This window comes from Zootoca vivipara, chromosome 10 (assembly GCF_963506605.1).
Source record: "Zootoca vivipara chromosome 10, rZooViv1.1, whole genome shotgun sequence".
NCBI classification, from domain to species: Eukaryota; Metazoa; Chordata; class Lepidosauria; order Squamata; family Lacertidae; genus Zootoca; species Zootoca vivipara.
This window is the reverse complement of record NC_083285.1, coordinates 68,435,999-68,463,093: the sequence shown is the minus strand read 5'-3', so window position 1 is coordinate 68,463,093 and position 27,095 is coordinate 68,435,999. Positions and strand designations below refer to the sequence as shown.

At 50.5% G+C, this 27,095-nt stretch overlaps 1 protein-coding gene across 2 annotated transcripts in view; it reads right to left on the bottom strand.

Annotated features, from left to right (window-relative positions):
* Positions 1-1,704: 1,704 nt before the first annotated feature.
* Positions 1,705-27,095, bottom strand: part of TNPO3 (transportin 3) — a 36,978-nt gene continuing 11,587 nt past the window's right edge. Inside the window, exons 3-23 of one of the 2 annotated variants that reach the window (XM_060279260.1) lie at positions 26,405-26,478; positions 24,616-24,772; positions 22,717-22,860; positions 21,558-21,733; positions 20,332-20,470; positions 19,561-19,707; positions 19,326-19,433; positions 17,696-17,787; positions 17,254-17,393; positions 16,546-16,737; positions 16,045-16,136; positions 14,772-14,848; positions 13,079-13,163; positions 11,960-12,100; positions 10,720-10,836; positions 7,744-7,838; positions 7,174-7,330; positions 4,974-5,141; positions 4,400-4,512; positions 2,934-3,026; positions 1,705-1,916 (exon numbers count right to left, since the gene is read on the bottom strand). In XM_060279260.1, the coding sequence (XP_060135243.1) occupies positions 2,966-3,026; positions 4,400-4,512; positions 4,974-5,141; positions 7,174-7,330; positions 7,744-7,838; positions 10,720-10,836; positions 11,960-12,100; positions 13,079-13,163; positions 14,772-14,848; positions 16,045-16,136; positions 16,546-16,737; positions 17,254-17,393; positions 17,696-17,787; positions 19,326-19,433; positions 19,561-19,707; positions 20,332-20,470; positions 21,558-21,733; positions 22,717-22,860; positions 24,616-24,772; positions 26,405-26,478 (2,475 nt within the window). In that variant the 3' untranslated portion in view covers positions 1,705-1,916; positions 2,934-2,965. The remainder of the gene's footprint in view (positions 1,917-2,933; positions 3,027-4,399; positions 4,513-4,973; positions 5,142-7,173; positions 7,331-7,743; positions 7,839-10,719; positions 10,837-11,959; positions 12,101-13,078; positions 13,164-14,771; positions 14,849-16,044; positions 16,137-16,545; positions 16,738-17,253; positions 17,394-17,695; positions 17,788-19,325; positions 19,434-19,560; positions 19,708-20,331; positions 20,471-21,557; positions 21,734-22,716; positions 22,861-24,615; positions 24,773-26,404; positions 26,479-27,095) is intronic. The other variant, XM_060279261.1, reaches the window with a different exon arrangement.

The window sequence follows — 27,095 nt, the reverse complement described above, 5'->3', positions numbered from 1 at the left end:
CCCGAACGCTGCAAGCTCAAAGTGTTCCGGTTTGCAAAAGTTTTTCGGAAGCCGCGCCTTGGTTTTCGAACCGTTTCGGGAGTCGAATGGACTCCCAGAACGGATTAAGTTCGAGAGCCAAGATACCACTGTATATAAGCTAATTCCAAATGGGTTGCCACAATGGAATGTCTAGGGGCCCTATTTTTTTCTGCAATGAAATTTGCTGTTACGATTATTTTCATTTCTATTCCGCTTTATATTTTAAAGAACAAACCTCAAAGCGGCTTGCAGCACATTCAAATGAAACAATCCCGAATAACTCAAGCTTCAAGGGAAACGTTTCAGTTCCTTCTCTAAGTGACGTTTTGCTTCCCCCAGTCGTCAAACTGGCACCCAGAAATCTCAGTGCGGCCACAATAGGACCTGCGCCACTGGCAAAACTCGCCTCGCTGATTTCGAACACGGGGCTGGACGAGGCAGAGGCATGAATTTGTACAAGTGATAGAGGCAAGAACTAGCAGCCAGTGGGGGGGGGGGGACATGTGCTTCTCTAAACTCAAGGCCCGGGCTGCTCTTCAGAATCCTGCGATGGTCGAATCCAGGAAGGCCATCGATGAATGGGACAGGAGGCATAATGTAAACCGCAAACCCCAACCGCTCCCGCAAGCTCTTAGGGCAAAAAGGCTACTGGGACAGCTTCAGTTTCAACTTTTTCGTCTGTTTTTATTTCTTTTCTCTTTTTTTGCATGTTTTTTTTTTAATTTTAAATCTTGTTCTCGAGATGGCTACAACACCAGACGGAACAGCACCCCTCCCACCCCCCATTTCCTGCCTCAAAGTCTGCTCGGGGCCCGCGACTCCCTCTCTCTCTGTGTCTCCCCCCCACCGGAGTCGCTGCCGGGATCGGTTTTAACGAAATAGCCTGCCCGCCCCCCCTCGGTCCTCCAGAGCCCCACCCCACCCCTCCCACGAAGCCCCCTCCCGCCCCTCCAAAGCGGTTAAAAAAAAATCCCAAACAGATTTAAACCAAATTTTCCAAAAAAACCAAATCAACTTTTAAAAAAGAATATATATATATATATTTATAATATAATATATAACTGTTTTATCAAAGTAAGCAAACACGTTGGTGGGGTGGGGTCTAGGTTTTCCCTGACCCTCTCTCTGTGGGCAGGGGGGTGGGCAGTTGCTGGCCCTCCCCTGCCAACCCCCCAAATATCTTGGGACTCCACCCGATCTTTCCTTTGGGACTCGGGGAGAAGGGGAGGCAGAGCTCTGGAAATCCGGACGGTGGGGCTTTGCAAAACAACAGCAACAGCAACCTTGGACTAAGCCCCTCCGCCCCATTCCCCCATCCCCTCCAGGGCAGACTATTGGGTTTCTTAGATAGGTGTTTGGTTTTTTTGTTTTTCTTTCTTAATCCCGAATGGATCTTTAAGTAATCATTTCATTTTCATTTCACAGAAAGTTTACTACTTTGTTGCTTCCAGGCAAATTAGTTTTCTATTGTTTCATATTTCTGTTGTTGTTTTTAAAACATTTTATTACTATTTTCCTTTTCATGGTTTTTTTTTTTGTCTTTTCCCCCCTCTTTCTTTCTCTCTCTCTTTTTTTTAAAGCAAGTCCATCTGAAAAAGCAGGCTCCCCCTCCCCCCGCGATGCCGTAGGTCAGTTGCAGCCATCGATATTCGCGGATAAGTTGTGCCCCCCCGGGATTTTATGGGTTTTTTTCGCGTTTTTATCTCTTTTTCTCTCTCTCTCTCTTTCTCGCACTCACAAGCAGGAACTTCACCGACTCGTTCTCGCGGCAAAGTGTCTCTTCCGGATTGGCGGGACACAGCAGAGCGAGTCAGAGCCCTCAGCCGCCATGAAGTTTGCTGGTTGTGGGACACTGTCTTGGTAGTTTTATTTCCTCTTCTGAAAATAAGACATTCCTGGAAAAGGGGGAAGGAGGAGGAGGAGCCATAGGAGGAGAGGCAGTGTTAGAAACTCAGATATATCATCTAATCGCCAAATAGCAATTAAACCTAGGCTGCGGTTGCCAAAATATGTATGTTCAGGTTTCCCTTTCTGATGGGATTATTATTACTATTTTATTACTATTACAGTCGTACCTTCGCTTACGTATCCCTCTAGATACATAAACTTCGGGATGCGAATGCAGCAAACCCGGAAGTATTTTTCCAGGTTTCGCTGTGCACGCGTGCGCAGAAGCACTCCTCCAGTTGCGAATTCCTCAGGATGTGGCCGGACCTCCGGAACAGATCCCGTTTGCAACCGGAGGTACCACTGTATTATTATTATTTTCATTTCTATACGGCTTTATTTTTTTTAAAGAACAAATCTCAAAAGCAGTTTACAACCCATTCAAACATCAAGCAAAACAATCCAGAATGAAACTTAATTCCAGCTTCAAGGAAAATATTTCAGGTCCTTCTCTAAGCGATGTTTTGCTTTCCCCAGCCGTCAACCAGGCATTCGAAGATTGCCATGTGGTCACTTAATGGGCCCGCGCCGGTCGGAAAACGCGCCTGGCTAGTTTCGAACACTGGGAGGGAGTCAGCATCTAGGAATGCCGGAAGCTGCCTTGTGCTCAGTCATCAATCCCTGGTCCAGCTAACAAACTCAGAATTATCTACACCAGGCAATCCAGCCTCTCAGGCCTAGTGGGCTGCAAGAGTCCTTCGGCACAGAACTTGTAGGCCACACACAAGTTCCCTGCCACACACACACAGCCCCTTTGGGTTGGTCATTAACTGAGGGGGCATGGATCTGCTGGAAGGGGACCCCTGAGAGCCATCTAGCCTGACCCCCTGCAGTCCCTGGCATGGCAGCCAGCGGCAGAGGCAGCGCAATGGACCAGCGGGAGGAGGAAGGCACCATATTCAAGCCACTGGCGCCTCTCTCTACATGCACAGGAAACTGGGAGGAAAAGGGGAGATTCTGCTCACCTGGGAGACAGGCAGAGTGAAGGAGGCACAGGCTACCGGAACAATCTGGTGAAGTCCCTCAAAGCCCAGCAAACCTGTTTGCACTCCTCGGCGCTGCAGGAGGAGAGAGGAAAAGAGAGAGGCGGCCGTTATTTGGGGAGGGAAAGGACAAGCGCTCTGCACATGGCCAGGAACCTGTGCAGCCACACATTGCGGGGTGAGGCACCAACGGCTGCCAGTAGACCTGGGCTCAAAGGCCAGCTTTCTGAGAGCAAGCAAACTACACAGAGACGGGGAGCAACAGAGACCCGGGATGGCCCAAACTGGGCAGAAAACTGAGGACCAGAAACTTGAGTCAGAGGGAACTGGGTGGAGGTGTGTATAAATCAGTGGTGATGAAGCTCAGGGCCAAAGGTGTTTGCATGTGCAGAAATAGCCTCCTTAGCAGGCCAGATACTCCCGGTGGAAGCCTGGAATTCCAGTGCCCAAGAGGGAACCCACCGAGCTCCCTCCTTTACTTGCACACAGGAGAAAGGCTACCATGGGATCCCCAAAGACCGGGGCACCCTGCCCTCCGCCCACCAGGCTCTTGTTGAGCAAGCAAATGTTCACAGGAGGCCCTGAATGCCGCAGGGTGGAAGGAAACCCCAGGAGGCAGGCAGGCTGGCTGGGGTGCCACTTGGGTGCTAAGACGTTTGCCAAACTGCCTGGCAAGGTGTGGCACCGAGGAACGGGCCAGGGCTTGCTTCAGCACACACACACACACCCCGGGCGAAGGGGAGGGAGGCCTGGCAAAGCTGCAGGGCCTCGAAAGCAGGTGCGGCTGGGCATAGGCCTGCCTGAGCCAGTCACCCTGCGCTGGCAAAGGGCGCAGGACTGGGGCCAAGCAGCCTTGCGGTATCCCCCTCCCAAAAGCCGCACAACCGGACTGGCAGGACCAGAAAAACCTGACTGGCAAACGGGAGGAAAGAGAGAGAGATCCCAGCCGAGGGACACTCTGACCCAGCAACCTCCTGGCAAAGAAGGGCTTTCCTCCACAGTTGGCATAGAGAGAGGGGCAAATTGAGATAGGGGACCCAGTGAAGCTCCCCGACTCACACAATCCCCAATGAAATGAATGGCTCGTGATCCACACAAGGAAGGATCAGTTTCATAAAGCCCGCGAGTGAAAACTGCTTAAGGAGGTGAAACATACACATTGAGTTGGGTAGGGATCAAAGGGTCATCTATTCCGTGCCTGTCCAACCGGTTGATATCGCTGGTTGTCCCTGCCCGATCCCAAAAAAGCTCAACAACACTGGTCAATCCAATGGGTAGATCACTGCCAGTTTATTTTTATAGTGGGAGTAGATCGCAGTCTCTTGGATGCTGGACACCCCTGATCTAGTCCAATGAATCTTGCTGCGTCTGATTATCCCCCCACCCACTTACCCTTGGTACCCCCGCCTGACCAATCCCCCCACCGTAGCCCTGAAGGCTGCACTGACCTCGTGACCTGCTTGTGGAAGTCTGTCAGCTGCTTGTGCGTCACCTGCACGGCTCCCCCCGATGTTTCCTTTGGTAAGCCTTTCAGCGAGTTCTCCAGCCAGCGGCAGAAGGTCTGTGGCAGCCACAGAGAGGGGGGTGGGGAGAAATGAAGAGGGGGGGGGAGGAGTTACTCCCAAGACTCTGCAGCAATGCACAAAGAGCCCCGGGGGTTAGAGCACCTGCTTTGAGTGCAGAAGGCTGCAGGCCAGTGGATCCCCAACCTTTTGGGGCCATCCCACACCCCTTGGTTCCGTGAACTCACCCCCAGTGCCCCCCACCTTACAAAAAGCACAATGCAAGAGAGTAGTTTGCACAACCCGCCAAGGAAGAGGATAGCATACGGTAGTACGATTCAAAATGGTAAGGACTGGCTGCACGCTTGTTCAAAACCCAATTTAAATGCAGTTGATCCAACAAAACTGAACTCGATCTAGCTTTTCAAAGTCCGGTAGTGTCAAGCTAGTGCCAAAGGCAGGCTGGGCAAGCCCAGTGCTCTCCCCCACCCGGAAGGCCCAGTCCCAGCTTCCTCCTTACCGGCCTGTCGACCTGCATGATCTCCCACAGCACCTCGGCCACGTCTGGCAGGGTGTAAGGCGGCAGGCAGAAGCAGCTGGTGTGCAAGAGCTGGCTCACAAGCTGCTGGCCCAGCTGCGTCATCACCTGCGCAATCAGCTCCTTCCGCGCCTCAAAGTTCTCTTCGTGCTGCGGGGAGAGAGAGAGGGACGCACTCGCGGGGGGCCCTCAGAGCTGCGGGGGGGGGGGCTTCCCACCCAGACCGTGGGCCGCTCTCGACACCCCACTTCTGCTCCAGAGGGGAGCAGACCATCCTCATCCTCCCCCCTTCTCTGGGGGGGCAGGCAGCCTTGGAGTCCCCTCCCCCCGCCACCCACAGAATCAGGCTGCCTCCAAATCAGATCTCTCCCTCCTTTCCAAGGACCAAGCTTCTCTCCTTGGGCTAAACTTTGCCCAAACTTAGCCTGGGACTTTCCCCCCCGGTCTCTGCGATGGCACTGGTCCTTAACACCCTGCTCTGAATCCCTCTCTATTTTTTTTAAAAAAAATAAATTTTATTTATTTGGTTTTTTCAGATTATAATTTTACAGTCCCATACCCAACATACAACGTGGAAACAAGATTCCAAGGAATCTGCTGGACTTCCCTCCTCCCCTTTGTGGGTCCTATTGTTAATCATTTCCTCCTGCATCTTATATGATAATCCAAATCTTTTACCTCTCCATTGTGTCCAAAAGTCACCATTGAACTACAAGTGTTATTCCAATCCTATTAACGATTTTAACTGTTTACAATGGAAATTATAAAATTTCCCTATTCCTTATTTAAATTTTTGGTCTTCCCTATTTCTGGTTCTTCCTGTATGGATCCCTCTCTCTTTGCTCAAAGGTTCTAGTCCTCAGTTTTTAAAGGCCTCTGGGGAGCGGCCCTTTCACAGCACCGTGCTGAAGGATGTGGTATTGCCAGAGCAGGCAATTGCAACCTTTTCCTGCTGCCTAGAATGGACACACAGGGGAATGTGGCTCCAGGCAGGGAAGACTTCCTTGTCCTACCTGCCCTGGAGCTTCCTCCCTCTGTGTGTGACCAGGTAGATGTGTGTGACCCTGGCTGACCAGGTAAAAGGGCTGGCCACGCAACCCTCTCTCTCTCTTGGACTCTTCCTCATAGACTCTCCTAGCTCTTGGCCAGCACATGGCTCAACCTTCACAGAGGATGGAGCCCACAAGCAGAGAGTCTGAAAAGTAGTTCAGACTTCTCACTGTAACCACAAGATAGAGCCTTCCATCAGAATTACTGCAGTGAACTAAATGTGAGTAAAACTTTCTTCTTACTTTTAAAGAAGACTGTGTCGTGGCGTTGTTGTTTTAAGAGGGAAATAAAAGGGGAAACTTGCCAGGACCAATCCAGACTGGATTGCTTAAAGGATTCTAACAAATCATTAAGTTGCTTCCAATAAGTTGCAAGGGGAATGTGCTGTGCTCTTTGCTCACTAGTGTGAGTGAGGAGGGATCGTATCAAAACAATTTATCCTCTCCTTAACACTCCTTAACATTCCCAACAGATAGCGCTAAGCAAGGGCTTCTCCTGAGGCAAAGCTTGGCCGCAGAAGCTTGTTTCACCATCAGGGCTCAAAGGCTGCCTCTGAGCGCATGCAGAGTGCCGTTTCATGCGCCACTGAGAAACTACAGCCAGCCTCTGTAATCTGAAGCTTATAGGTACGAATGGCCTGGCTCGAGAGCAGGCTCAAGACCTACCAGAGCCTTCACCAACTGGACAAGCTCCTGCTGATTTAAACTACAGCTCCCATCAGCCCCTGCCAGCACGGCTGCATGACAATGTGGCATGCCGCCGGGGGCTGATGGGAGTTTTAGTCCAAAACTGCAGAAGAGTACAGGGTTGGCCAAGGCTGGCCTGGCAACTGGATGGTGGGTTCTGGCAGGCAGGGGGGGGGAAGAGTGCTGGACCTGGGAGAGAAGGGTTTGAATCCCCACTCAGCCATGAAGCTCACAGGGTGACCTCGGGGCCTGCCACAGTCTCTCAGCCTAACCTACCTCGCAGGGTTGTTGGGAGGAGAGTTACATATGCCACCTTGAGCTCCGTGCGGGGAAAAGTGGGGCAATACCCCTGCGGCCCCGCCCCCCCCCAAGAAACCCTCTGGGATAAAATGCTGTGTGCCTTGGCACCCTGCGCTGACGCGCAACCCCTGGCGCCCGCCACTCACGTCGTTGGACACTCCCGTGTGGACGAGGTCGCGCAAGAACTTCATGACGCTGCAGTTGGCATCGCGGTGGTCCAGGGTGGTGGCAGCAATGGCCCACTGCAGGATGGGGAGAATCACCTGGCTGCGGAGCAGGGTGATGGGGCTCCGCTGGATGAACCTGCAAGGGGGAGGCAGCATCAGACAGCTCTCCTCGTGGAAACTCCTCCTGCATGTCAATGCCTGATAACAGCTCTTCAGATCTGGGTCCTAGATAACCCCCCCCCCCGGTTCCTGATTAGGGTCCCTTCCTGTCCCAAGGGCAGCGGAGCCGCAACAGTATCAGCCCCCCTGTTTTTTTGCAATCTCCTTCCTCCAAGGTTCAGAAATACTGACCTTTACGAGAGACACTGCCAAGCATTTGTGCTCCAGCGGACCTCTCCCGGGGGGGGGGGGGGATACGATACTGAGGTCTGGGATTTGGAGCAAACCAGACTGGAAAACCTGCTTTGGGTGGAAAGTGCCAAGGCTGGCCTGGAAGCAAGGCAGCCAGGAGCCAAGCGCAAGGTGTGTGTGTGGGGGGGGGGGGTGTACCTGGTCGCCAGCCGGAAGAGGTCGTCCACAGTGTCTGGGTGGTTCTGGAGGCCATTGGGTTGCTCGATGAGCCTGAATGTGGGCACGCACAGAGCCTGGAAGGGCAGAGCAAGGGGGGCAGGAGGAAGCCATTAGCAGTTAAACCTGCCCAAATGCATCCCCCCCTGTAATACAAATATATGGGGGCAGCAGCCATGTTTGGAACAACGGGCACAGTTTCTGCAGACCTTTTTCAGAAAGGGCATCCAAGGCTACAAAGGACTAAAACATTTCACTGAAATGCCTGCATTGCAGGAATTGCTGATTCTTGGAGGTCCCTGCCAACTCTGCAATGCAATGTTATAATAATAATAATAATAATAATAATAATAACAACTTATTTATTTATACCCTGCCCATCTGGCCGGGTTCCCCCAGCCACTCTGGGCGGCTTCCAACAAAACACTAAAATACAGAAATCCATCAAACATTAAAAGCTTGTTGGAATAATAATAATAATAATAATAATAATAATAATAATTGATTGATTGAATTTATATACCGCCCTATACCCGGGGGATCTCAGGGCAGCTCACAGAATAAAATCAAGATATAAAACCACAAAATACCTAATAAAAACAAAAACAACCCAATAGCCCCCCCCCACCCGAAAAACACACGGGCATATGATGTAAATGGGATCACCCAAGGCCTGGTTAAAAAGCAACGTTTTTGCCTGGCGCCTAAAGGTGTATAATGAAGGCGCCAGGTGAGCGAGGAGGGTAGAAGTCGCGGGGGCCATTTTGAGCGGCAACGTTATTCTAGCAGGGAGAAGCTTCAAGCCGAAGGCGGAGAGCGCTGGATTCTTCCGAAAATAAAACGATTGGAAAAGACTGTAAGTAACCTCACGATTTGGATTATAAAACAATTTGGTCTGGGAGAGAGGGGAGAAAAGAGGAAGCCACCCCCCCCCCACGGCAACAAAGAGACAGTAAATAGAAACCCGAAGCCATAAACAGAAGATTTGTAATTCAAAAGGATCCCTCAAAGGCATCAAAGAGAATATCCCCTTTGATGCAGGGTGAAAAGGGGAGAGAGACTGTGGTTTATGACTGCCCTGCAGCAATGAGGTAAAGCCTAAGAAAAACCTTTCTTTCCCTCGGGAGCCGGCAGCCTAGGCAATTCAGTGAGTTGATCAGGATTTATAAGTCAATTTTTACTTCACTTTGTATTTCTGGACTTTGTGGAATTTCTTTTTTGGCTTAAGTGCTTGTGAAATGTGAGTTCGAACTTTATTGTTAACAAGACTTGAAGAATGCAGCCAGCTTGTTAAAATGGAGTCGAGAAAATAAACTGTGATCATATTCCACCCCACGTGATAAGTTTTGACCTTGGCAGGACTGAAATATGTCAACAAAAAAGTGTTCCCCTGAGTTCCAGCGGTCTGTTTTGACCTTAATGTGGGAAACAAGAATAGAGTTATGTCAAGAGGAGACACGACGACAGGAGTTACAGCAGAAATTTCAGGAGGTGATGGCGGAATATGATTTTCTAGGAGATGAAGCTTTTGACACTGAAAAAGAGCAATGTGAGAATGACAATGATGGGGAAGGAAAAGATGAAGATGAGGACTGTGATGATTCAACACAAAATGAAACACACCATGAAAAAAATGATGACTCTACTCTACAAAAAGTTGGATGGAGTGCCCTGCCTTTGAGGGGGGCACGATTGGTATTATTGGAACTCCAGAACGCCCACAGGGAAGAAGGAAAAAATATGCAGAGAAGAGAAGAAATTCAGGGGTCCTGTATGGTGACCTGGATGGCAAGAGACTGTAAACAGGGGGTGGGGTGAAGGGAAAGTGATGTTGTGATTATAAGGATGGATTAACAGGTTTATAACTGGTCTGCTGATTTTGGAATTTGCTGGATTGGGGGGGGTGGAGCCGGTAATCGGGGATGTAAGGTTAAATTGAGAATAGTTATAGTTTTAAAAGTGAATGGATTTTGGAAAATGTGAAAATATGGAGGCTTATAGAGGGAGAAAAAAAAATTAGGCACGGGAAGAGAAAATGGGAGTTTGAATTTTCAGTGATTTGAATATTAGATGAAAATGTTAACAATTGATTTATAAGTTGTATAAGATACAAAGGTGTATTTTTATAAAGTAAGAAACTGTTGCAGATGATAAAAAAGGGATGAAAACCGGGGAAGGGGGGGAGGGGAAGCCCATAAAATATGGTTTTTCAACTATGAATGCAAGAAAAATTTTTCTGTTTTGTATTGTTTTTTTCTTTTTCTTTTTTTTCTTCGCCCTTTCTTTTTCCCCTTTTTTTCCTATTTCTATTTTTCTCTTTTTTTGGTATAACAATAGATGGTTGGATGGATGTCCTCCTGCGTACTGCCCTGGTTTGCTGGAGCTCCCTGGTGGCAGGGGGGGGCTTTGGGGTCAGGGGAGGGGGAGGAGGACAGAAATCCAAGCATAAAATGGACCATTTCTGACTGTTCACAAACATGGGATACTTCTGTGGCAGGGGAGGACCCATGTGGGTGGGTAGGAAGGAGGTGGAAAAGGGGTTTAAGTATGTACCGTTTTTTTGTTTTTTTGTATTTTGTAAAATTAATAAAAAGTATGTTAAAAAAAAAAAAAAAAGGAAAGTGAGAGTACCCCTAAATATTTTTTTAATAAAAAAAAGCACTGGTTGTTGTTATTTTAAGGTAAAAAAAAAAAAAAAAAAAAAAAAATAATGAAGGCGCCAGGTGAACGTCCCTGGGGAGAGCATTCCAGAGACGGGGAGCCACTGCAGAGAAGGCCCTGTTCTCGTGTTGCCATCCTTGCATTCCTTCCCCAAAAGGGAATCTGGAGGGAATGCCTCTGAGCCTGTGCAGAGCTCGTCGTCGGGACCACACGCATTCAGACCAAGACCAGGAAGGGGCCTCCCCAGGTCAGGTGAGCCCCAGCGAAGCCGCGAGGAAACCCCGGGGGCCAACCTACCTGCAGCATATCAAGCAGCCCCTGCCGACAGCCCTCCTCCATTCCATACTCATCCACAAGTATGCTGCCCAGGTAGAGGAAGCAGGAGTGCTGGTGCTCCTGGTAGACGCTCACCATCTGCCGGGGGAGAAGCAGGGGTCAGCAAAAGGGAAGGATCCTGGAGCCAAAGCAGCAGCCCGGCGGACCAGGTGGGGCTGCGTTTTATCTACCCTTCGATGTAAGGTCCCAAGGCAAGCGACAACAGTAAGCAAACAGGCAGCATTTTAAACAGTTTAAACCATTCACAAGGAGAATACCAGGGTGGGTTCAAAAATCTATCCCAGGTGCCCAAAGGGGCTGAGAAGAGGAGGCGCATTCTCAGCAGCTGCCGATCTGCATTGGCTCCCAGTACGTTTCCGAGCACAATTCAAAGTGTTGGTGCTGACCTTTAAAGCCCTAAATGGCCTCGGTCCAGTATACCTGAAGGACCATCTCCACCCCCATCATTCTGCCCGGACCCTGAGGTCCAGCTCTGAGGACCTTCTGGCGGTTCCCTCACTGCGAGAAGCCAAGTTACAGGGAACCAGGCAGAGGGCCTTCTCAGTAGTAGCCCTTCCCATCAGATGTCAAGTAGATAATCATTTCAACTGAGCGCCACGAGGCTGGCACTCTCCAGAGCTCCCTGCTGCTGGTTGAGGGGGGGGGGGGATTTGCGCAACGACTTGGCCTAAACGAGTCTTGCTAATAATTGGTGCCATTGGAATGCAGAGCTCAGAATGCTTCTAGTGAAATGGAAAGAGACCGACATGCAAAGCAGGGAGGGCGCACACTTGCAAGTGGTGGCCTCTCCTTCCTTGGAGGCTGTGACACCTGCATTGCAGGGGGTTGGACTGGATGACCCTTGGGGGCCCCATCCATCTCTACTAGTTCTACGGTTTATGTGTATTTATAAACTTCATCTGGATTGCCCCTTCCTCTATTCTGGAGACATGTGCACCTGCTCTTTAAAAATAATATAATAATAATTTCCCTGCTATGAGTGTGGTGAGGACTCTCAGTCTCAGACTCTTAATCACAGAGTCGTAGATCCCTGCACTGCATGGTTACTTCCAATTCTACAATTCTTCTTCCCTGGAGGTTTTAAATGGAGGCTGGATGGCCAACTGGCAGGGTCTCCTTTAGCAATTCCTGCACCGCAGCGGGTTGGTCTTCATGGCCCTCTGGGGTCCCTTTCCGACACCATTGTTCTACGGCCGTTTACCTGGGTGACCAGAGGCTGCAGGAGGGCCGCCGAGCCTTTCCCCACGCAGCGGACAGCGAAGCGCAGGCACCGGCAGCAGCGCTCCACGATGCGGTTATCGGCACGATGCTTGTTCAGGGTCTCTGACAGGACTGGCCAGATCTGGGCAGAGGAAGGAGAGCGATTATGGAGGGTTTCCTTGACGTCGGACAGGAGCAGCCGAAGCAGAGACCCGCCTGGTCTCCTCTCCCTGGAAACCTAATCCCATGGCAGCAGCACATTCCACAAGGTCAGCACTAGCAGGGAGAAAGGAGCCAGGCTCCAATCGGCAACGCTCCCTCTGCAAAAGTATTCAGGCCACGGGGCTTTGCTTATCTGCCCATCGTATCCGCCGGTCTGCGGAAGGACCAGGAGCGAAACTGGGGTGGTGGTGGTGGGGCCAGGGCAGTAGGCCAAAGCCCCAGTGCTGCAAAGGGTGGGCCGTGGGGTCAAATGCACACACAGAGCGCTGGGGCAGTGCAACGGCAAAAGTCTAGGGCTGGGAATCCGTTCAGTCCCCAGTTTAAATATCATCATGGATTCATTAAGTAAAGCCCTGTTTCCATGCCACAGCTCCCTTCCCCACCATCTGGGGACAAAACTGACCTCCCCCTTACACAGGTTGTTGTAAGGATTACAGAGGAAATGTACGTGAAGCATTAGGACTACAGAGGTAATGTACATGAAGCATAAGGATTACAGAGATAACGTATGTGAATCCCGAAGAACATGACAAAAAATATATACATTACTTATTATTATTACATACAGCCAGCCACCCCTTACCATGGGGGGCACAACAGAACAGGGGAAATGAGTAAGTAAGGCCCTTGGCTACCTCCCACCCCCACCCCCTTGGCGTTGCTCCATCCGGGGTGAGGAGGAGACAAGGTCAACTGGAATCCAGAGGCGCGCCTAGGACTGTGAACAGACCCAGAGCTGGCAGCCCCAGAAGCCAGATGTCCCTTTCCAAGCTCCATCTGTGCAATCCCAGCTGAAGTGTGCCACAGAGGGCAAGCCCACATAGGTGACCCGGGCAAGTAAGCCAAGCAGCTTCACCAGTCGCCCTCTGGAGTGAGCAGGGGGGGCTTCTCCACCTACCTCCTGGATGACTTCTCCACCTACCTCCTGGATGACTTTTTGGCACGGGTGGGTCTGTCCATTTTCTACAATAGGGTTGGTATGCCTGCGGAAAAAGAGACGGAGGGGTGAAAGGGAGCTCGTGGGCGAGCTGGGCTGGAGAGGCAGGTCCCAGCTGCTCCTCCAATGGCATCCTTAACGGGACAATTGCCCCAGGGAAGGAGGACTGCAAAGACACTGTCCCCTACTTCCAAAAAAAGCAAACCAGCATAGATCTGAGAGATGTCTGGCTGACATGTTGGCCCATCCTGAAACTTCAAGAGGTGGGGAAAGGGGCCCCTTGCAGATCTAACCGCAGCCCCAAAAGGCAAGACCTTAGAATGGAGTTGGACAGAATCAGCTGCCAGTAACCAAGTGCAGGGGAAGGAAAGCACAACAACACTTGGATATGCGAAGAGCAGGACACTGGGGAAGACTGGAGAGCAGCCACCTTTGAACTTGCAAAGGCCAAGAACAGATCGCTGCTTCCCAAATCAGGCTAGCGGCAACAGATTTAAAGTCAGAGAAGCAAGAACAGAGCTGCAGAGTTGTGAGGCATGGCTAGATGAGGGGAGGTTTTGGGAAAGTCCAGAAATAACTGATAAATTGCAAGAACTCAGGCCAAAAGAAGATGGATTTCAAATAAATCTTCACAAGGTTTTATTGATGTGATGTGGAGTTTAAATGGGAATCAATCCCAATGTTGAAGGCAAATAAAGGTAAATTCCAGTAAAAATCAGGACAAGGCCCTGTTTCGAGTATTCTTCGTCAGCTGGAATATTGAGAAAGTTGAAATGAATCTTAGAATAATTCTCCTTATTCATTCAGATCTCTAAACATAAAGTTTTATCATATGTAAAAAACAGAGACTATGTTTAAATGAACATAACAGGTATATCTGTGAGTAACTAACCTTACATCAAACTTACATTCTGTTTTCTAAATAAAGAGTTAAATTGCTTATAATGTACAAAGATAGCTTGTCTGTGCTTTATTCCAGCTGACGAAGAATAGTCGAAACAGGGCCTTATCCTGATTTTTACTGGAATTTACCTTTATTTGGCCTGAGTTCTTGCAATTTATCGGTTATTTCTACCGGTAGATGAGGAGAGGCCCTTGCAGATTTAGCCAGCAGCCCAGCAAACTTATCTCCGCTTTCCTAATAGTGTCCTGTCAACTGCTATGGTTTCTGCCAAACGATCCCAGGGACTGACCTTTGGCAAACCCAGAATTCTCCCAGAGATCCCTATGTGGGCCGCTCTGTTGCTCCCCATCCCGGCCCGGAAATATATGGGTTTATGGGGGAAAGGGAGCTGCTATTAAACTAGCTGAAGCTCTGTTGTGCGGCTCTTCCCAAAGGAGCCTGGACAGAAGGATGAGAGAGGAGGGAAGTTGTGAGGGGAGAAGGAGGGAGGAGGCAAGCAGAGCAGAAGACTGAAGTGGGGGGTGGAGGAGGGTTATCTGGGACTCTCCCCCCCACTGCCACAATTTCACCTCCCAACCACAGAATTTCAGCTCCATTGGTGCAGGTGTTGGGAGATTGTCCAGGAGATCCTGATCGAAGACCTCCAGAGGAAGATGCACCCGCTGTTTCGGGTGAGCAGCCCGATGGTTATTGTCACCCCCCCAACCCCATGGGTAGGGGGAGAGACCCCGGTCCCCAACAGCTTCTTACCTAAATATAACAGCAAGGCGATCTAGGGGCACAGTGGGGTCTGAGGAGAGGCCATTGCTCGGCTCCTGAGAGAGCAGCTGGAAAATAGAGAAGACACACAAGACGGCTCACAAGGAGGATGGCCAAGAAAATGTTGCCTTGTGGCCAGCACTTGGGGAGGGGGGCTCCATGGTCAAGCCCCACTTTGCACTCTTACGGGCAAAGCAGCACATGGCAAAGACCACTGATGGGCACAGAGTGGCAGCGGCAGTCCCTGAGCCAACCCCTTGCCCCAATCGCATGGCTGATAATTTGAGGCGCAACTTGGGGGTGGCTGGGAGTGACGCACTTTATTAAATGGGGATGGCATTTTGAGAGGCAAGTCAAGATGATGACCACCACTACTATGGCTTCATTTGTTACCCAACCTTCACCAGCAGGTCCAGCTTAGGTAAAGGTAACTTTACCTAGTGACCGACTCTGGGGTTGCGGCGCTCATCTCGCGTTATTGACCGAGGGAGCCGACATACAGCTTCCAGGCCATGTGGCCAGCATGACAAAGCCACTTCTGGTGAACCAGAGCAGCGCATGGAAACGCCGTTTATCTTCCCGCTGTAGCGGTACCTATTTATCTACTTGCACTTTGATGTGCTTTCGAACTGCTAGGTTGGCAGGAGCAGGGACCGAGCAACGGGAGCTCACCCCGTCATGGGGATTCGAACCGCCAACCTTCTAATCGGCAAGCCCTAGGCTCTGTGGTTTAACACACAGCGCCACCTGCGTCCCAGGTCCAGCTTAAAATCCAGTTATTAAAAACCGTTGGGGGAAAAATTGAACTATAGTCAAAAGAACAGGCAGGGGGGTCCTGAAAACAAGGTATCTCAGGTGTCAAGGGTCAATGGACAGAGGTGCTTCTTCAGAGAACGTCGGAAACTGTACCATGAAGGCGCAAGGCGCACCTCTGTGGGGATTTCCGCAACTTATGGGGCTGCTACAGAGAAGGCCGCCTCCTAGGCCACACCGACCCCCAACTACCCAGAGGGCCCCCTTTGCTAATCCTAACACCCAGGAGGGTCTGTAGGGAAAGAGATGGTCTTTGGGGACAATCCCTACCCCTTTGAGCAAAACAAGCAAAATGTGCGTTTTAAAAAAGTGCTTGCCTTTCTTCCAAACGGCGAGGGCTTCCTTCCAAGTCCTCCTTTACCAGTTTCTGTCCCAAAGCTTATTTCCCCCAGGAAGCCCTCCCTCCCTTCAGGTAAGGCAGCCATGCTCAGCCGGCCCTCAGGCCCCGTACCTTTTTCAGCGCCATCACCTGAACGGCACAAAGTTCACTTAGACACGCCGAGATCTTCTCCAGCGGGAGCCTAGCCAGCACCAAGGCAGTCCCTGAAGAACAAGGGGAGGTGTGGTCACTTCATCAACCAAACCAGCCCAGGGACTAAACTCAGCCTCAAACGGCCGAACTGACAGCAGCCCTCCGCGGTCTCACATGGGAGAGACCTTGGCCGGAAACCCTGGAGAGCAGCTGCCGGCCAGTGTAGACAACACTGAGGTGTACTCTGCACTTAGCAAAACACTGTCAAAGCACTCTGCTTGTAGAAGACAAGCATGTCAGCGAGAAGGCTACGCTGTGCCAGTATTCCTGGCATGCTAGCTTTCCAGAGGCAAGGGGCCTTCAAAACAGGCTGTGCTGTTGCAGGAGGACAGCAAAGACGTGGTCCAGGGAAGCCCCCTCTCCTCCCCTGTAGGGCTGGCTGCCCCCGCCCCCCCCCCCCGCTGCGGAAGGAGCACGTACCTTTCAGGAGCCCCACAGCTGCTTCGGGCGAGAGCATGAAGGAGTCCAGGGAACGTGCGATTTCCAGCAAGCCGCTGAAGTGCTGGGCCATGTGGTCTCTGCACACGGAGCAGATGTTGTGGATGGCTTTGGCCGCCACTGAGGCCAAGGACTTCTCACAGAGGCCTTTCATCAGGTAGCCAAGCACAGGATCTGTTGCAGGGAGAGAGGAGGTATTCTATTTTTTATTTTATTTTATTTATTTCCCTTCATCCAAAGATCACAGGGCAGTTAACAACATAAAAATACAAAAATGAGAACACAAAATGCATAATAAAACAACAACAACCCCCCCCCGCCCAACATACCAACTGTGTCCAGGGCAACTGTCTACCAGCTCCATCTGGTACGCAGGCTGAGACCCTCTCTGCCCACAGATTGTCTCGCCAGAGTGGTGCATGCTCTGGTTATCTCTCGCTTGGACTACTGCAACACGCTCTACGTGGGGCTACCTTTGAAGGTGACTCGGAAACGGCAATTAATCCAGAATGCGGCAGCTAGAATGGTGACTGGGAGCGGCTGCCGAGACCATATAACACCGGTCCTGAGAGACCTACATTGGCTCCCAGTACGTTCCCAAGCACAATTCAAAGTGTCTCCACCCCCATCGTCCAACCCTGATGCTGAGGCCCAGCTCTGGGGGCCTTTTGGCAGCTCCCTTGCACTCACCAAGGAAATGGGGGTTCCTGTCCACAACTTCGCTCATTTCGCCAACCAGCTCGATGCTAGTGTAGCGGACGGCCGTGTGCACCGATTCAGGCAGGCGTACCACCCCCTCCAGCACCTCCACCAGTGTCGGATTGTTCTCCCTGAGAGCAGGAAATGACAATTACTCCACAGCAACAAAAAACAACAAAGCTCTGCAAGCAGCTAGTCCATAACGGGGGCCTGAGCGGAGAGCCTCGCTTTCGCAAAGTGGGCAGAAAGTGACTGCAGAAAGAAAAAGGTTTCCTGTTTCTAGCCCTCGCTGCGGAGAGTGCAGTGAATAGATCATGGCATGAGTTTGACCCAAAGGCCACTGGCTGGTGACTAGGATACACACACAAAGGCAAAAAGGAATTCAAGGTCCGTGGCCCACCCCCTCCCCCATGACGGTGCTGGTGATACTCACTGGTCAACGCTCTTGGCTATCGAGGCCATGATGAAGAGGACGGCTTCCGTCACCTCCCACGGAGGGTTGCCCTCTTTCAGGGTAGCATACAGCTGCAAAAGAAGAAAAAATACAAGAATTAAGTATTCAGTGATCACTGCAGATGGTGACAGCAGTCACGAAATTGAAAGACGCCTGCTTCTTGGGAGAAAAGCAATGACAAGCCTAGACAGAATCTTAAAAAGCAGAGATATCACCTTGCCGACAAAGGTCCGTATAGTTAAAGCTATGGTTTTCCCAGTAGTGATGTATGGAAGTGAGAGCTGGACCATAAAGAAGGCTGATCGCCAAAGAATGGATGCTTTTGAATTATGGTGCTGGAGGAGACTCTTGAGAGTCCCATGGACTGCAAGAAGATCAAACCTCTCCATTCTTAAGGAAATAAGCCCTGAGTGCTCACTGGAAGGACAGATCCTGAAGCTGAGGCTCCAATACTTTGGCCACCTCATGAGAAGAGAAGACTCCCTGGAAAAGACCCTGATGTTGGGAAAGATGGAGGGCAGAAGGAGAAGGGGACGACAGAGGACAAGATGGTTGGACAGTGTTCTTGAAGCTACGAACATGAGTTTGACCAAAATGCGGGAGGCAGTGGAAGACAGGAGTGCCTGGCGTGCTATGGTCCATGGGGTCACAAAGAGTCGGACACGACTAAACGACTAAACAACAACAACAACAAGAAGAAGTATTCAGGGACACGAGCCTTTTCATGGATGAACCCTAACCATAAAGTCACTGTTAGGACGGACTTTCCGGCCAGTTCGAAAGAGGAGCAGATTGAAGGTTTTGGAGCTCAAGGGCAGCGAAGAATTAATGTAGTCAAAGTGGGTGTATGACTGGGGAAAACAGAAGGGGGTAAATGGCCCCAGGGACCAACAAAGGGCATGCCAGTGAAAGTGGGTTGTACTTTGTAAAAAAACATATTTAGCAAGATGTATGTGCTGTTCAATTAAAATAATCTCCTTTAACCAGTGGTTCCCAAACCTTTTATCTCACTTGGGAATCACTAACTGTCTTGGCAAACCACTTAATAATTTTTCTGCCATTGTAGCAATTGTAATGAGCTGCGCCGGATGTTGTATGGTTTTGTATTTTTACAGACACACTGTGAACCCTTGAACGAAGCTCGCAGACCACTGGTGGTCTGCAGATTTGGGGAACCGCAGCTCAAAGAAATTTACATAAAACGCTATAAAGCAGTCACAGAAAATAGCAATAAAGGCAGACTTGGAAAAGAGCGGAAATCATTAAAATTATGAAATAAATCACGTTGGGTCGGATTCCACTACAGAGTTGCATTAGCAGAAGTCAGCAAAAGGACTCCTGTCCCCCCCCCCCCAAAAAAAAAATCTGCTTTGGAGGACTGGGAGAACCCCGCAGATCAGCGCCCATGAAACAATCACCTTAGTGCTACGTTGAATTCCACCCTTTAAAAATAAATAACAAACTATACAAAGGTAAGGAATTAACGAGCGGACACGCACTGGGAAGCAAAGCCCCTTCAACTCCTCCACCCAAACCACCCTCAAAAGCCAGAAGGAGACGCCGGTGGCGTTTCGGGTAGCCACACAAGACCAACCTGTTCCCCTCTCACCTGGGCAAAACACTCCACAGAGCCAACCAGGAAGATCAAGTCCTTCACGAGGTCTGATACTCTCATCCGGAACTCTCCAAAGTCGTCCGTCTCCTCGGGAATTCCTTCCTAGCAGAGGAAAACAAAGGAGGGAAGAGGGAGGGAGCGTAAATAACTACCAGCGCTCCCTTCCTGCGGGCCAAGTGCAAAGGAGGCGCAGGGGTGTTTGGGGACCAGGAAGGAGAGGCGGACTTACGTGGTCCGGATCAAGCTGGCAGTGCCGAGCCAGGGCGTGAAGGAGCCTCTGGATGTAGGCTTTGAAGATGCTGTGGATGACGATGTCCTCCGTCTTGTACAGGTGCTCCCCCAGCCGATACCAGAAGTTAAAGGAAATCTCCACCACCTGTAGTTGGCAAGAGACCCATTTATTTATTATTTATTTCCTAGAATTTTTTTTATTTTAAAAAAACCTTTTCTCTATATTTATCATCATCATCATCATCATCATCATCATCATCATCATCATCATACCCCAGCCACTCTGGGCAGCTCAAAGCATGTATAAAAACAAAGTAAAATATCAAACATTAAAAACTTCCCGATACAGAGCTGCCTTCAGATGCCTTCTAAAAGTTATGCGGTTCTTTATCTCCTTGACATCTGAAGGTGCCACCACCGAGGAGGCCCTCTTGCCTGGTTCCCTGTAACTTTGCTTCTTGCAGTGAGGGAGCCACCAGAAGGCCCTCGGAGCCAGACCTCATTCGTTTGTTTGTTTTAGTACGTAAGAAGGTGTATTAAATGTTCCCAATAAAGCAAACGTAGAAAGGGACATCTAGAACTAAATATATGGGAACAGATTTCCATACTAAAATCAGAAGACCCTTTTAAACTGTTCCTCCCTCTCCGTGTGCACAACACAACATCACCCAGCACCCTCCCGTTGCCTGAATGAATGGCCCACCCTGCGGGTGCCTCCACCATGCCAACAACCCGGAAACTGAAGGGGCAGGAGGGGAGGCCTTCCTACCTCATACTGCGGGTGACCCGCGCATATCAAGAGCAGTTCTATTGTCCGCAGGTCCCCCAGACCTTGGCCTGGGGTGCAAACAATCTTATCCAGAAAGGTCTCGCAGAGTTCCGTGAAGATCCGGCAGTAATTGAGAACTCTGAAAGGGGGGAAATTAGAGGTAAGCAGTGCTCCAAGTCAGCAAGCCACAGCCTTTGCCATGGAAATGCCCATCGCAGGCAGGCAGGCAGGCAGGGCAACAGGACATTATTCATTGCCCCCCCCCATTTACCACTGCTCTCCTGCTCTCACATCTGTGCTGGCTGCCACAGCCCGCCCCCCCCCCCATGGGAACGGGAACAAGCTCTGCAGGAGATCACCCGCTCTGCATGCAAGTCTTTGGCAACACCAATTTAGAGAAAAGGCGGGTAAGAGGTGCCACGTTAGAAGTTTATAAACTTAAGCATGGCACAGAGGAAGTGGGGAGAGAAAATGTTTTTTCCCCTCTCTCCTAATTCAGGACAGATAAAAAGAAGCAGTTCTTCACACAGCACATAGTTACAGCTTGAGAGTGTTAAATATATAGACAGACACTGGTTTTAAAAATAGCCAGAGCTAGGGATGGGAAGGCCTTGGGGGGGATGGAAAAGGGTGGGCAGGTTTTTCTGTTTGTTTTTTTCAAGCGGCTCTGGGGAAAAATCTGTGTGTCCCGTCCCCGCATTTTTCTGGTTTTTCCCCAGGCCTTCCCATCTCTAGCTGGAGCATACATTTCTTAACAGGAATGGGCTCCTGCAGAGGCAGAGTGCCCCTTTCAGGGTGGGAATTGTTGCTTGAAACTTTACTCAGGATCCTAGGACACACACAGCTAGTTCAACATGCCCAGGGGGGGATTTGGGCTTGCGAAAATAAATAAGGATTGAAAGGCCTTTTAAAAAAACAAAAACAAAAACCTGCCCCTCGTGAATTAGCTAAGGGCAGTATACAAATTAAAACCGCAGCCCACTTTTGAAAGAGAACTTTCGGAAGCAGGCAGCGGAGAGGACAGAGCAGGTGTACTGTTCGAAGTCCCAAATCCAAATGGGAACACTTCTTGGGTTGCTAAAACCATATTGTGTCTGTTTAAAACACAAGACAACTTGAAAACTGGAAGCAGAAATCCAGCACAGAAATCCAAATTCTATCTTTCCTCTCCTGAACCTGCCGTGCACAGACCACGCTCCCCGTAAATGGTTACTCCGGAAACTCACTTGTCCAAATCCTCGCGAGCCACAGCCATGTGGTAGGCAGCCTCAAGCGTCAGGACCCCCTGGAAGAGCTGCAGGGCCAGGGGCAGGTTGGTCTCCACGTTCTCAATGGCGTAGAGCGCGGAACAGACGCAGTCGGAGGCAGCTTCGTGCAGGTTCGTTGAGGTCTTGTCCTGTTGCTGAAAGGCACCAGAGGGAGGGAACTGAGCTTAATCCTCCGCTGCAGGGATCTCATCCAGGCTGTGCCCCCACCCCACCCCAGCACAAAGACAGAGAGACGGGTCTTGGTTATGCACACTCTTTCCTTCCACGAGGACTTCTGTGTAACGTCTGCGTAGCCTACGAACAGATATATGGAACACAGAAACGACCCAAGACCACCTGCTCAAACAGGGAGTGTGAGGTCCAAAAAGCAACAATGCTAAAAGGGTAAAGGGCAGCATCAGAAGACAACAAAGGAACAAGTAAAGCGAGGCAAATGTGGTCCAGGATACAGAGGGTGGAAGACGCAAGTCTTGGGGGGGAAAGGAAAAGGACTGAAGTGATAGAACTCTTTCAAAAACAGCCTTCAGCCAACCCGGAGCCTGTTTTGGACTGCAACGTCTATCAGCCCCAGCCAGCACGGTTCTTTACTGTAAAAGCACCCCCACCTTTGAAGGAGATTCCCCCACGACCCCCACTTCTGCATCAAATGGGCAGAGACAGTGGGCTGCTAGAGGAGGAAGAGGAAGAGCACTGCTTTTTGCAGTAGACGTGGTTTGACTGCAGAAGGCACTGCAAGCTCTTTTCTGCAGCACTAATGCTCTGGTGGGCAGGCGGCCCCCACGTCTCAGTAGAAGGGGGGGAACTAGAGAGCCTTTGGGTTCTTTCTAGCTCTTTGATTCCACTGCAGAGGGAGCCCCCTCCTGTTCTGTGAACACGCAGTAAGCTGCAGGCAGGCACAGAAACAGAGAAAGAGGGGACTATGCACACATCAGGACATTTCAGTAGCTGATTGTATCCTAGCATAAGCTCTCCCTTCAAGAGCTGCCCAAATGAGGCCTTTGCAGCAACCATGCCTGCACTTAAGTGCCTCCCCAATGCCATTGTTCCCCGACAGATGCTGCCCGGCCACTGAGCCAGGCTGTCCTCTGCAAGAGACGAGGGACCCCAGAAAACTCACCAGAACCTCAAAGAGCAGCGACAGCAACTTGCTGTTGGCCATGAAGGTGCTGTCGAGGACGCCCAGGTTGAACCAGCTGCCCAGGCAGCGGAAGATCTTAATGAGCATCTTCTCGTCATTGCCCGCCTTCTCCACGCAGGTCATCTGCAGGGAAGAAAAGGAAATTGGGAGAGGGAGGCTAGGGAGACCTCGCAGCGGTGCTGATGGGGGGGGGGCTCAGCACATCCCCAACGATGCAATCTGCGCATGTGTGTGTCTGCAATCCGCAGCTCACATGCAGGTGCCCTCCAGCTGTTTTGCAGTATGGCAAGCTGTGCTGGCTGATGGCAGCTGGACTCCAAAACGGGCCATGCATCGTAGAGGGCTGCTCTTTGCCAGCACTGCCGCTCCCTGGGCAGCCTTCCGAGATGGGGGGGGGGTGTCCCTGAATTCTGTCTAATGTAACAACTCTCAAGGTTGCCAGCCCCTATTCCAGGGACAGTAGAGAGAGAAAAGCAGCCAAGGCCTGCAGTGCCCTCTGGGATTCACAGAGGGAACCAGGGAATGCAGGAAGGACCCAAACAGGAAGTGCATCGTGCCAGGAGACACGTCAGTCAGTGGGCAAGTTATTCCAGCTCACCCCGAGTGACTCAAAAGTGGAGCCTCAGCAAAATCAGGCAGACAGAGACCATGCTGGTCTCAGCAGCTTTGCTGTCTTAGTCAAACACTGAGCCTGGATCACTGCAGGGCGCCAGGGGAAGGGGGGAGAGAAATCCCTCCATTTTAAACTGGGGGAGGGCTGTCCAGCGAGTTTCTTGGCACATCCTGTCCTCGACCCATTTCTCCTCAAAGCTCATCTCTTTCTGAGAAAAGCTGCCGCTATTTCAATATGGGCTGAAAGCAAGTCACCTCCTTAATCGACAAGTGGAATCAACCAAAACTTTAGGTGAAGAATTAAGACAAAAGAGAAAAGCTGCAGCGTCCAAGTTAATTGACTGGGCAATGTTTAGTTAATTGGCCTGGAGAGTGGCATCCAGGCTGCAATTCCCCAGGATATTCTAGCACCCCAAAAATAAAGGGGGGGGGTAAACTTGGCCAATGTGCTGGCTCTGGCTGGGAGATCAAAAAGCAATGGTCATGGCAGTTAGGGGTTGTAGGAAAAGCTACAGAGCGTAACAGACAACTTAAGAGGGGTTAAATCTAAAACATCACTTTCAGTCAATTGGTCTCCGCTTCTGGAGTTTCTTTTGAGACAACAGGGAGCAATGCTCCCCCCCAGATCTCCACCACCCATTGTGGACAGGCATTACAACCTGAACAGTTTTGGTTCTTAGTTTAAAATCTATAAATCTATAAATTCAATGGCTTTACATATTGCTGCCTGTTTGGATTTTGTCCTTTTTCTGTGCACCCACTAGCACCACTGGAGCGAGGTTCATAGCTAAGTTATGTCTTACATGTCTGGACTCTTCTTGTTTGGCGGTTTTTTATGCACAAATTGGATATACCCGTCGTGAATGCTTTAGTTGAGATTCCTGCATTGCAGGGGGTTGGCCTAGATGACCCTTGGGGGGATTCCTTCCAACTCTACAATTCTATGTAATTTTTGCTAAGCTAAAAAAGAATCTCAATAAATTGAAAAAAGAAAGCAATACCCCCCCCTCCCCAATTCCTTTGCAGGCAGCCTATGAGTTACCAGGCCCTAGACACCAGACAACACACCTCAGGAGCATGCAACTTTAACTTCACAGTTGTCCAGGGAGGTAGACTAGGCTGAGATAGATTGGTAGGCCCCAGGTTGCCCACTGAACTCCAGGGCTAAGTGGGGATTTGAACCCAGACCTTCCCACCTCCATGTCGAGTACTCTAACCACTCCACCCAACCAGCTCCCAGGGTCTTCCCCTTTCCTGGCTCCCTACCAGCAGAGAGACCACCGTGCTGGAGTAGTAAGCCAAGTCTTCGATGATCTCAGTGCGGCGGTTGGCTCCGATGCGCAGGGACCGGCTGTGGACCTCCTCTGGCAGCACGGTCAGGATCTCCAGTAGGAAGGGCAGTGAGGTCACATCATTGTTGTACCTGGGGTTCCAGGGCGAGGGAGGAGGGAGGAGGGGAGTTGGGGCCAGGGAAGGGAAGAGAAACATGAGACGGCAATGAAAGGGGACTGCTGCTAGGGGTGCCCCCCAGCCAACCAGCAATCAGGGCTCCCGATTGCAGAGGGTGGCTGTCCTAGCTGGGCAGAAGAGCCTGGGCGATTGCCTAAGAACTACTAATGCTATGCGGGTTTGGACTTGATCAGTCCCTCAGTTAAGCAATCCTGGAAGTCCCATGCAGGAGCAGGAAAAAACATGATAAATATATTTTCGTGCTTTTTTTTAAAAAAAAACCACAAATTTGCACCCCTACCTCTGTGGCAAGTAACAGAGTTGCAGTTGTCTAGGTTCCCACCCACCCACCCTTAATCTATCTGGCTTTACGGTTTTGTCTTCCAAGGAAATTAAGAATACTGCTTCTCGGCTCTGAAAGAATTTGGACTGTTTATCGCAGCTGTAACCTATATTCTCATTCGGTCAAGCCAGTTCTGCATAGACAACAGGCTGGCTTAAGAATATGGTTTAAGAGTGAGTGAAGATGTTGAAAAGGAAGTCAGAAATACTGCTGCATGTACAATGCTATATTTAGAGCCTGATTCAAAGCCGGTTGAGGCCTTTAAAGCCCTACGCAGTTTGGGTCCAGTCTGCCTATTAGCACAGGAACCTGCCCTTGGTCCATCTAGCTCAGTGCTGTCTACACTGACAGGCAGCAACTCTTTAGGATTCCAGGGTGGGTTCTCTCCCAGCCCTACCCAGAGATGCCATTGGGGACTTAAGCTGGGCATGCAAGGCGGATGCTCTGCCACTGAGCTACGGTCCTTCCTTCCCCAAATTAAGATTACGATCTTCTAGCTGGCCTGTGATTAGTGTCCCATCTTTATCACCATCAGTGGTACCCAGGGTGCCAGCTTGCATAAAATATTGGGGGGGGAGCAAGCCCTGCCCCACATCCCACATAAACAATCAACAGCACGGCGCACGCACACCATATGAATGGCAATCCCCATCAACACAGGGGAGGGCCCTCAAATATTTTATTGGGGGCCAAAGGGACCTCAGCCCCTAGGAGTTGGCTCATATACTGGTACGCTTAATGAGTATGTGGGGCAGAACCTTGTCATTGATGGTCCCTAGCCCCCGCCATTAAGATTATCATTTCGCCTCTGCCCTTCCCCACTTTGACCAAGATCACAAACACTGTTTTGTTTAAATACACCTTTGACGGCTGCCTGTTTGTGAGCAAACACTGGAGGTGCTGTCCCTAAATCAACTTTACCCTTCAGCGTTTTCTGTTAAGTTTCAGGTTGGCAGTCGGAACACAACCATGTGCATGAAAAAGCAAAGCACGAACCAACCAACAGGCAGTCCCCCAGACCCACTAAACCTCTCCCACCTGTGACATGCAGCTCCCCGTGTGGTTGGAAGCCGTTTCCGAAGGCCCAGAAGAGCAGCCCACCCCACGAGAATCTGCATTTACACAGAAGCACCTCATCTGGGTTCCCCACTTCACACACGGGGCCATCTCATGTCATCAGCACTTTGCAAAACCATTACTGGGTATAGAAGGTTTAACTGGAGGTGGGGAGAAGAGGGAGATTTGAAAAAGAGGGCCACTTACTTTTCAACCAGCGTGTGCACACAGCCCTTCCAGGAGGCCATCTGTAGGGCGAGGTCTGCTATGGCTAACGCAAGCTGCAAGGGGAGAGAGGCAGTGGGAGAACACAAGTCAAAAGTGCCTGCTTCCTGCTAAAATATCTAGCTCCCCGCCCCAAGAAACAGTCTGCTGCAATTGCGCCTGGCTTTCAGTTCATGTAAGAGCTGCCTGCTGGATGAGTTCAGACCAAGGGGTCAATCAAGTCCAAGAACCCTGCTTGACACTAACCAGCCAGGAAGCCCCCAAGACAGACACGAAAGCTAAAGGCAGGTGCCCGCTGTTGCTCCCTGGTCAACCGGACTGGTATTCAGAGGTAGACTGAGGAAGAGGCAGGCTACCTTTTGACAGTCCACTGAGCTGCCAGGGCCAATAGGTCTTAAGAGCATCAGATGAGCCTGCAGGTTCAGGCCAGTGTCCCAACCATAGCTGCCAAGTACCCCGTTTTCTCCGGGAAAACCCCGTTTTTACTTACCTTTTCCCAGTGGTCCCCCGTATCACTTCGTCTCCCGTTTTTCTCTGTTATTTTCTCCTGCCGGCGGCCATTTTTTTCCTTTCCGATTTGCCCTTCTATGGGCACCAAAAATAGCCACCGCCGGCTTCAAAAGTCGCATCTACGCATGTCCGGAAGTGCATAGACGCGACTGCCGGTGTCGGC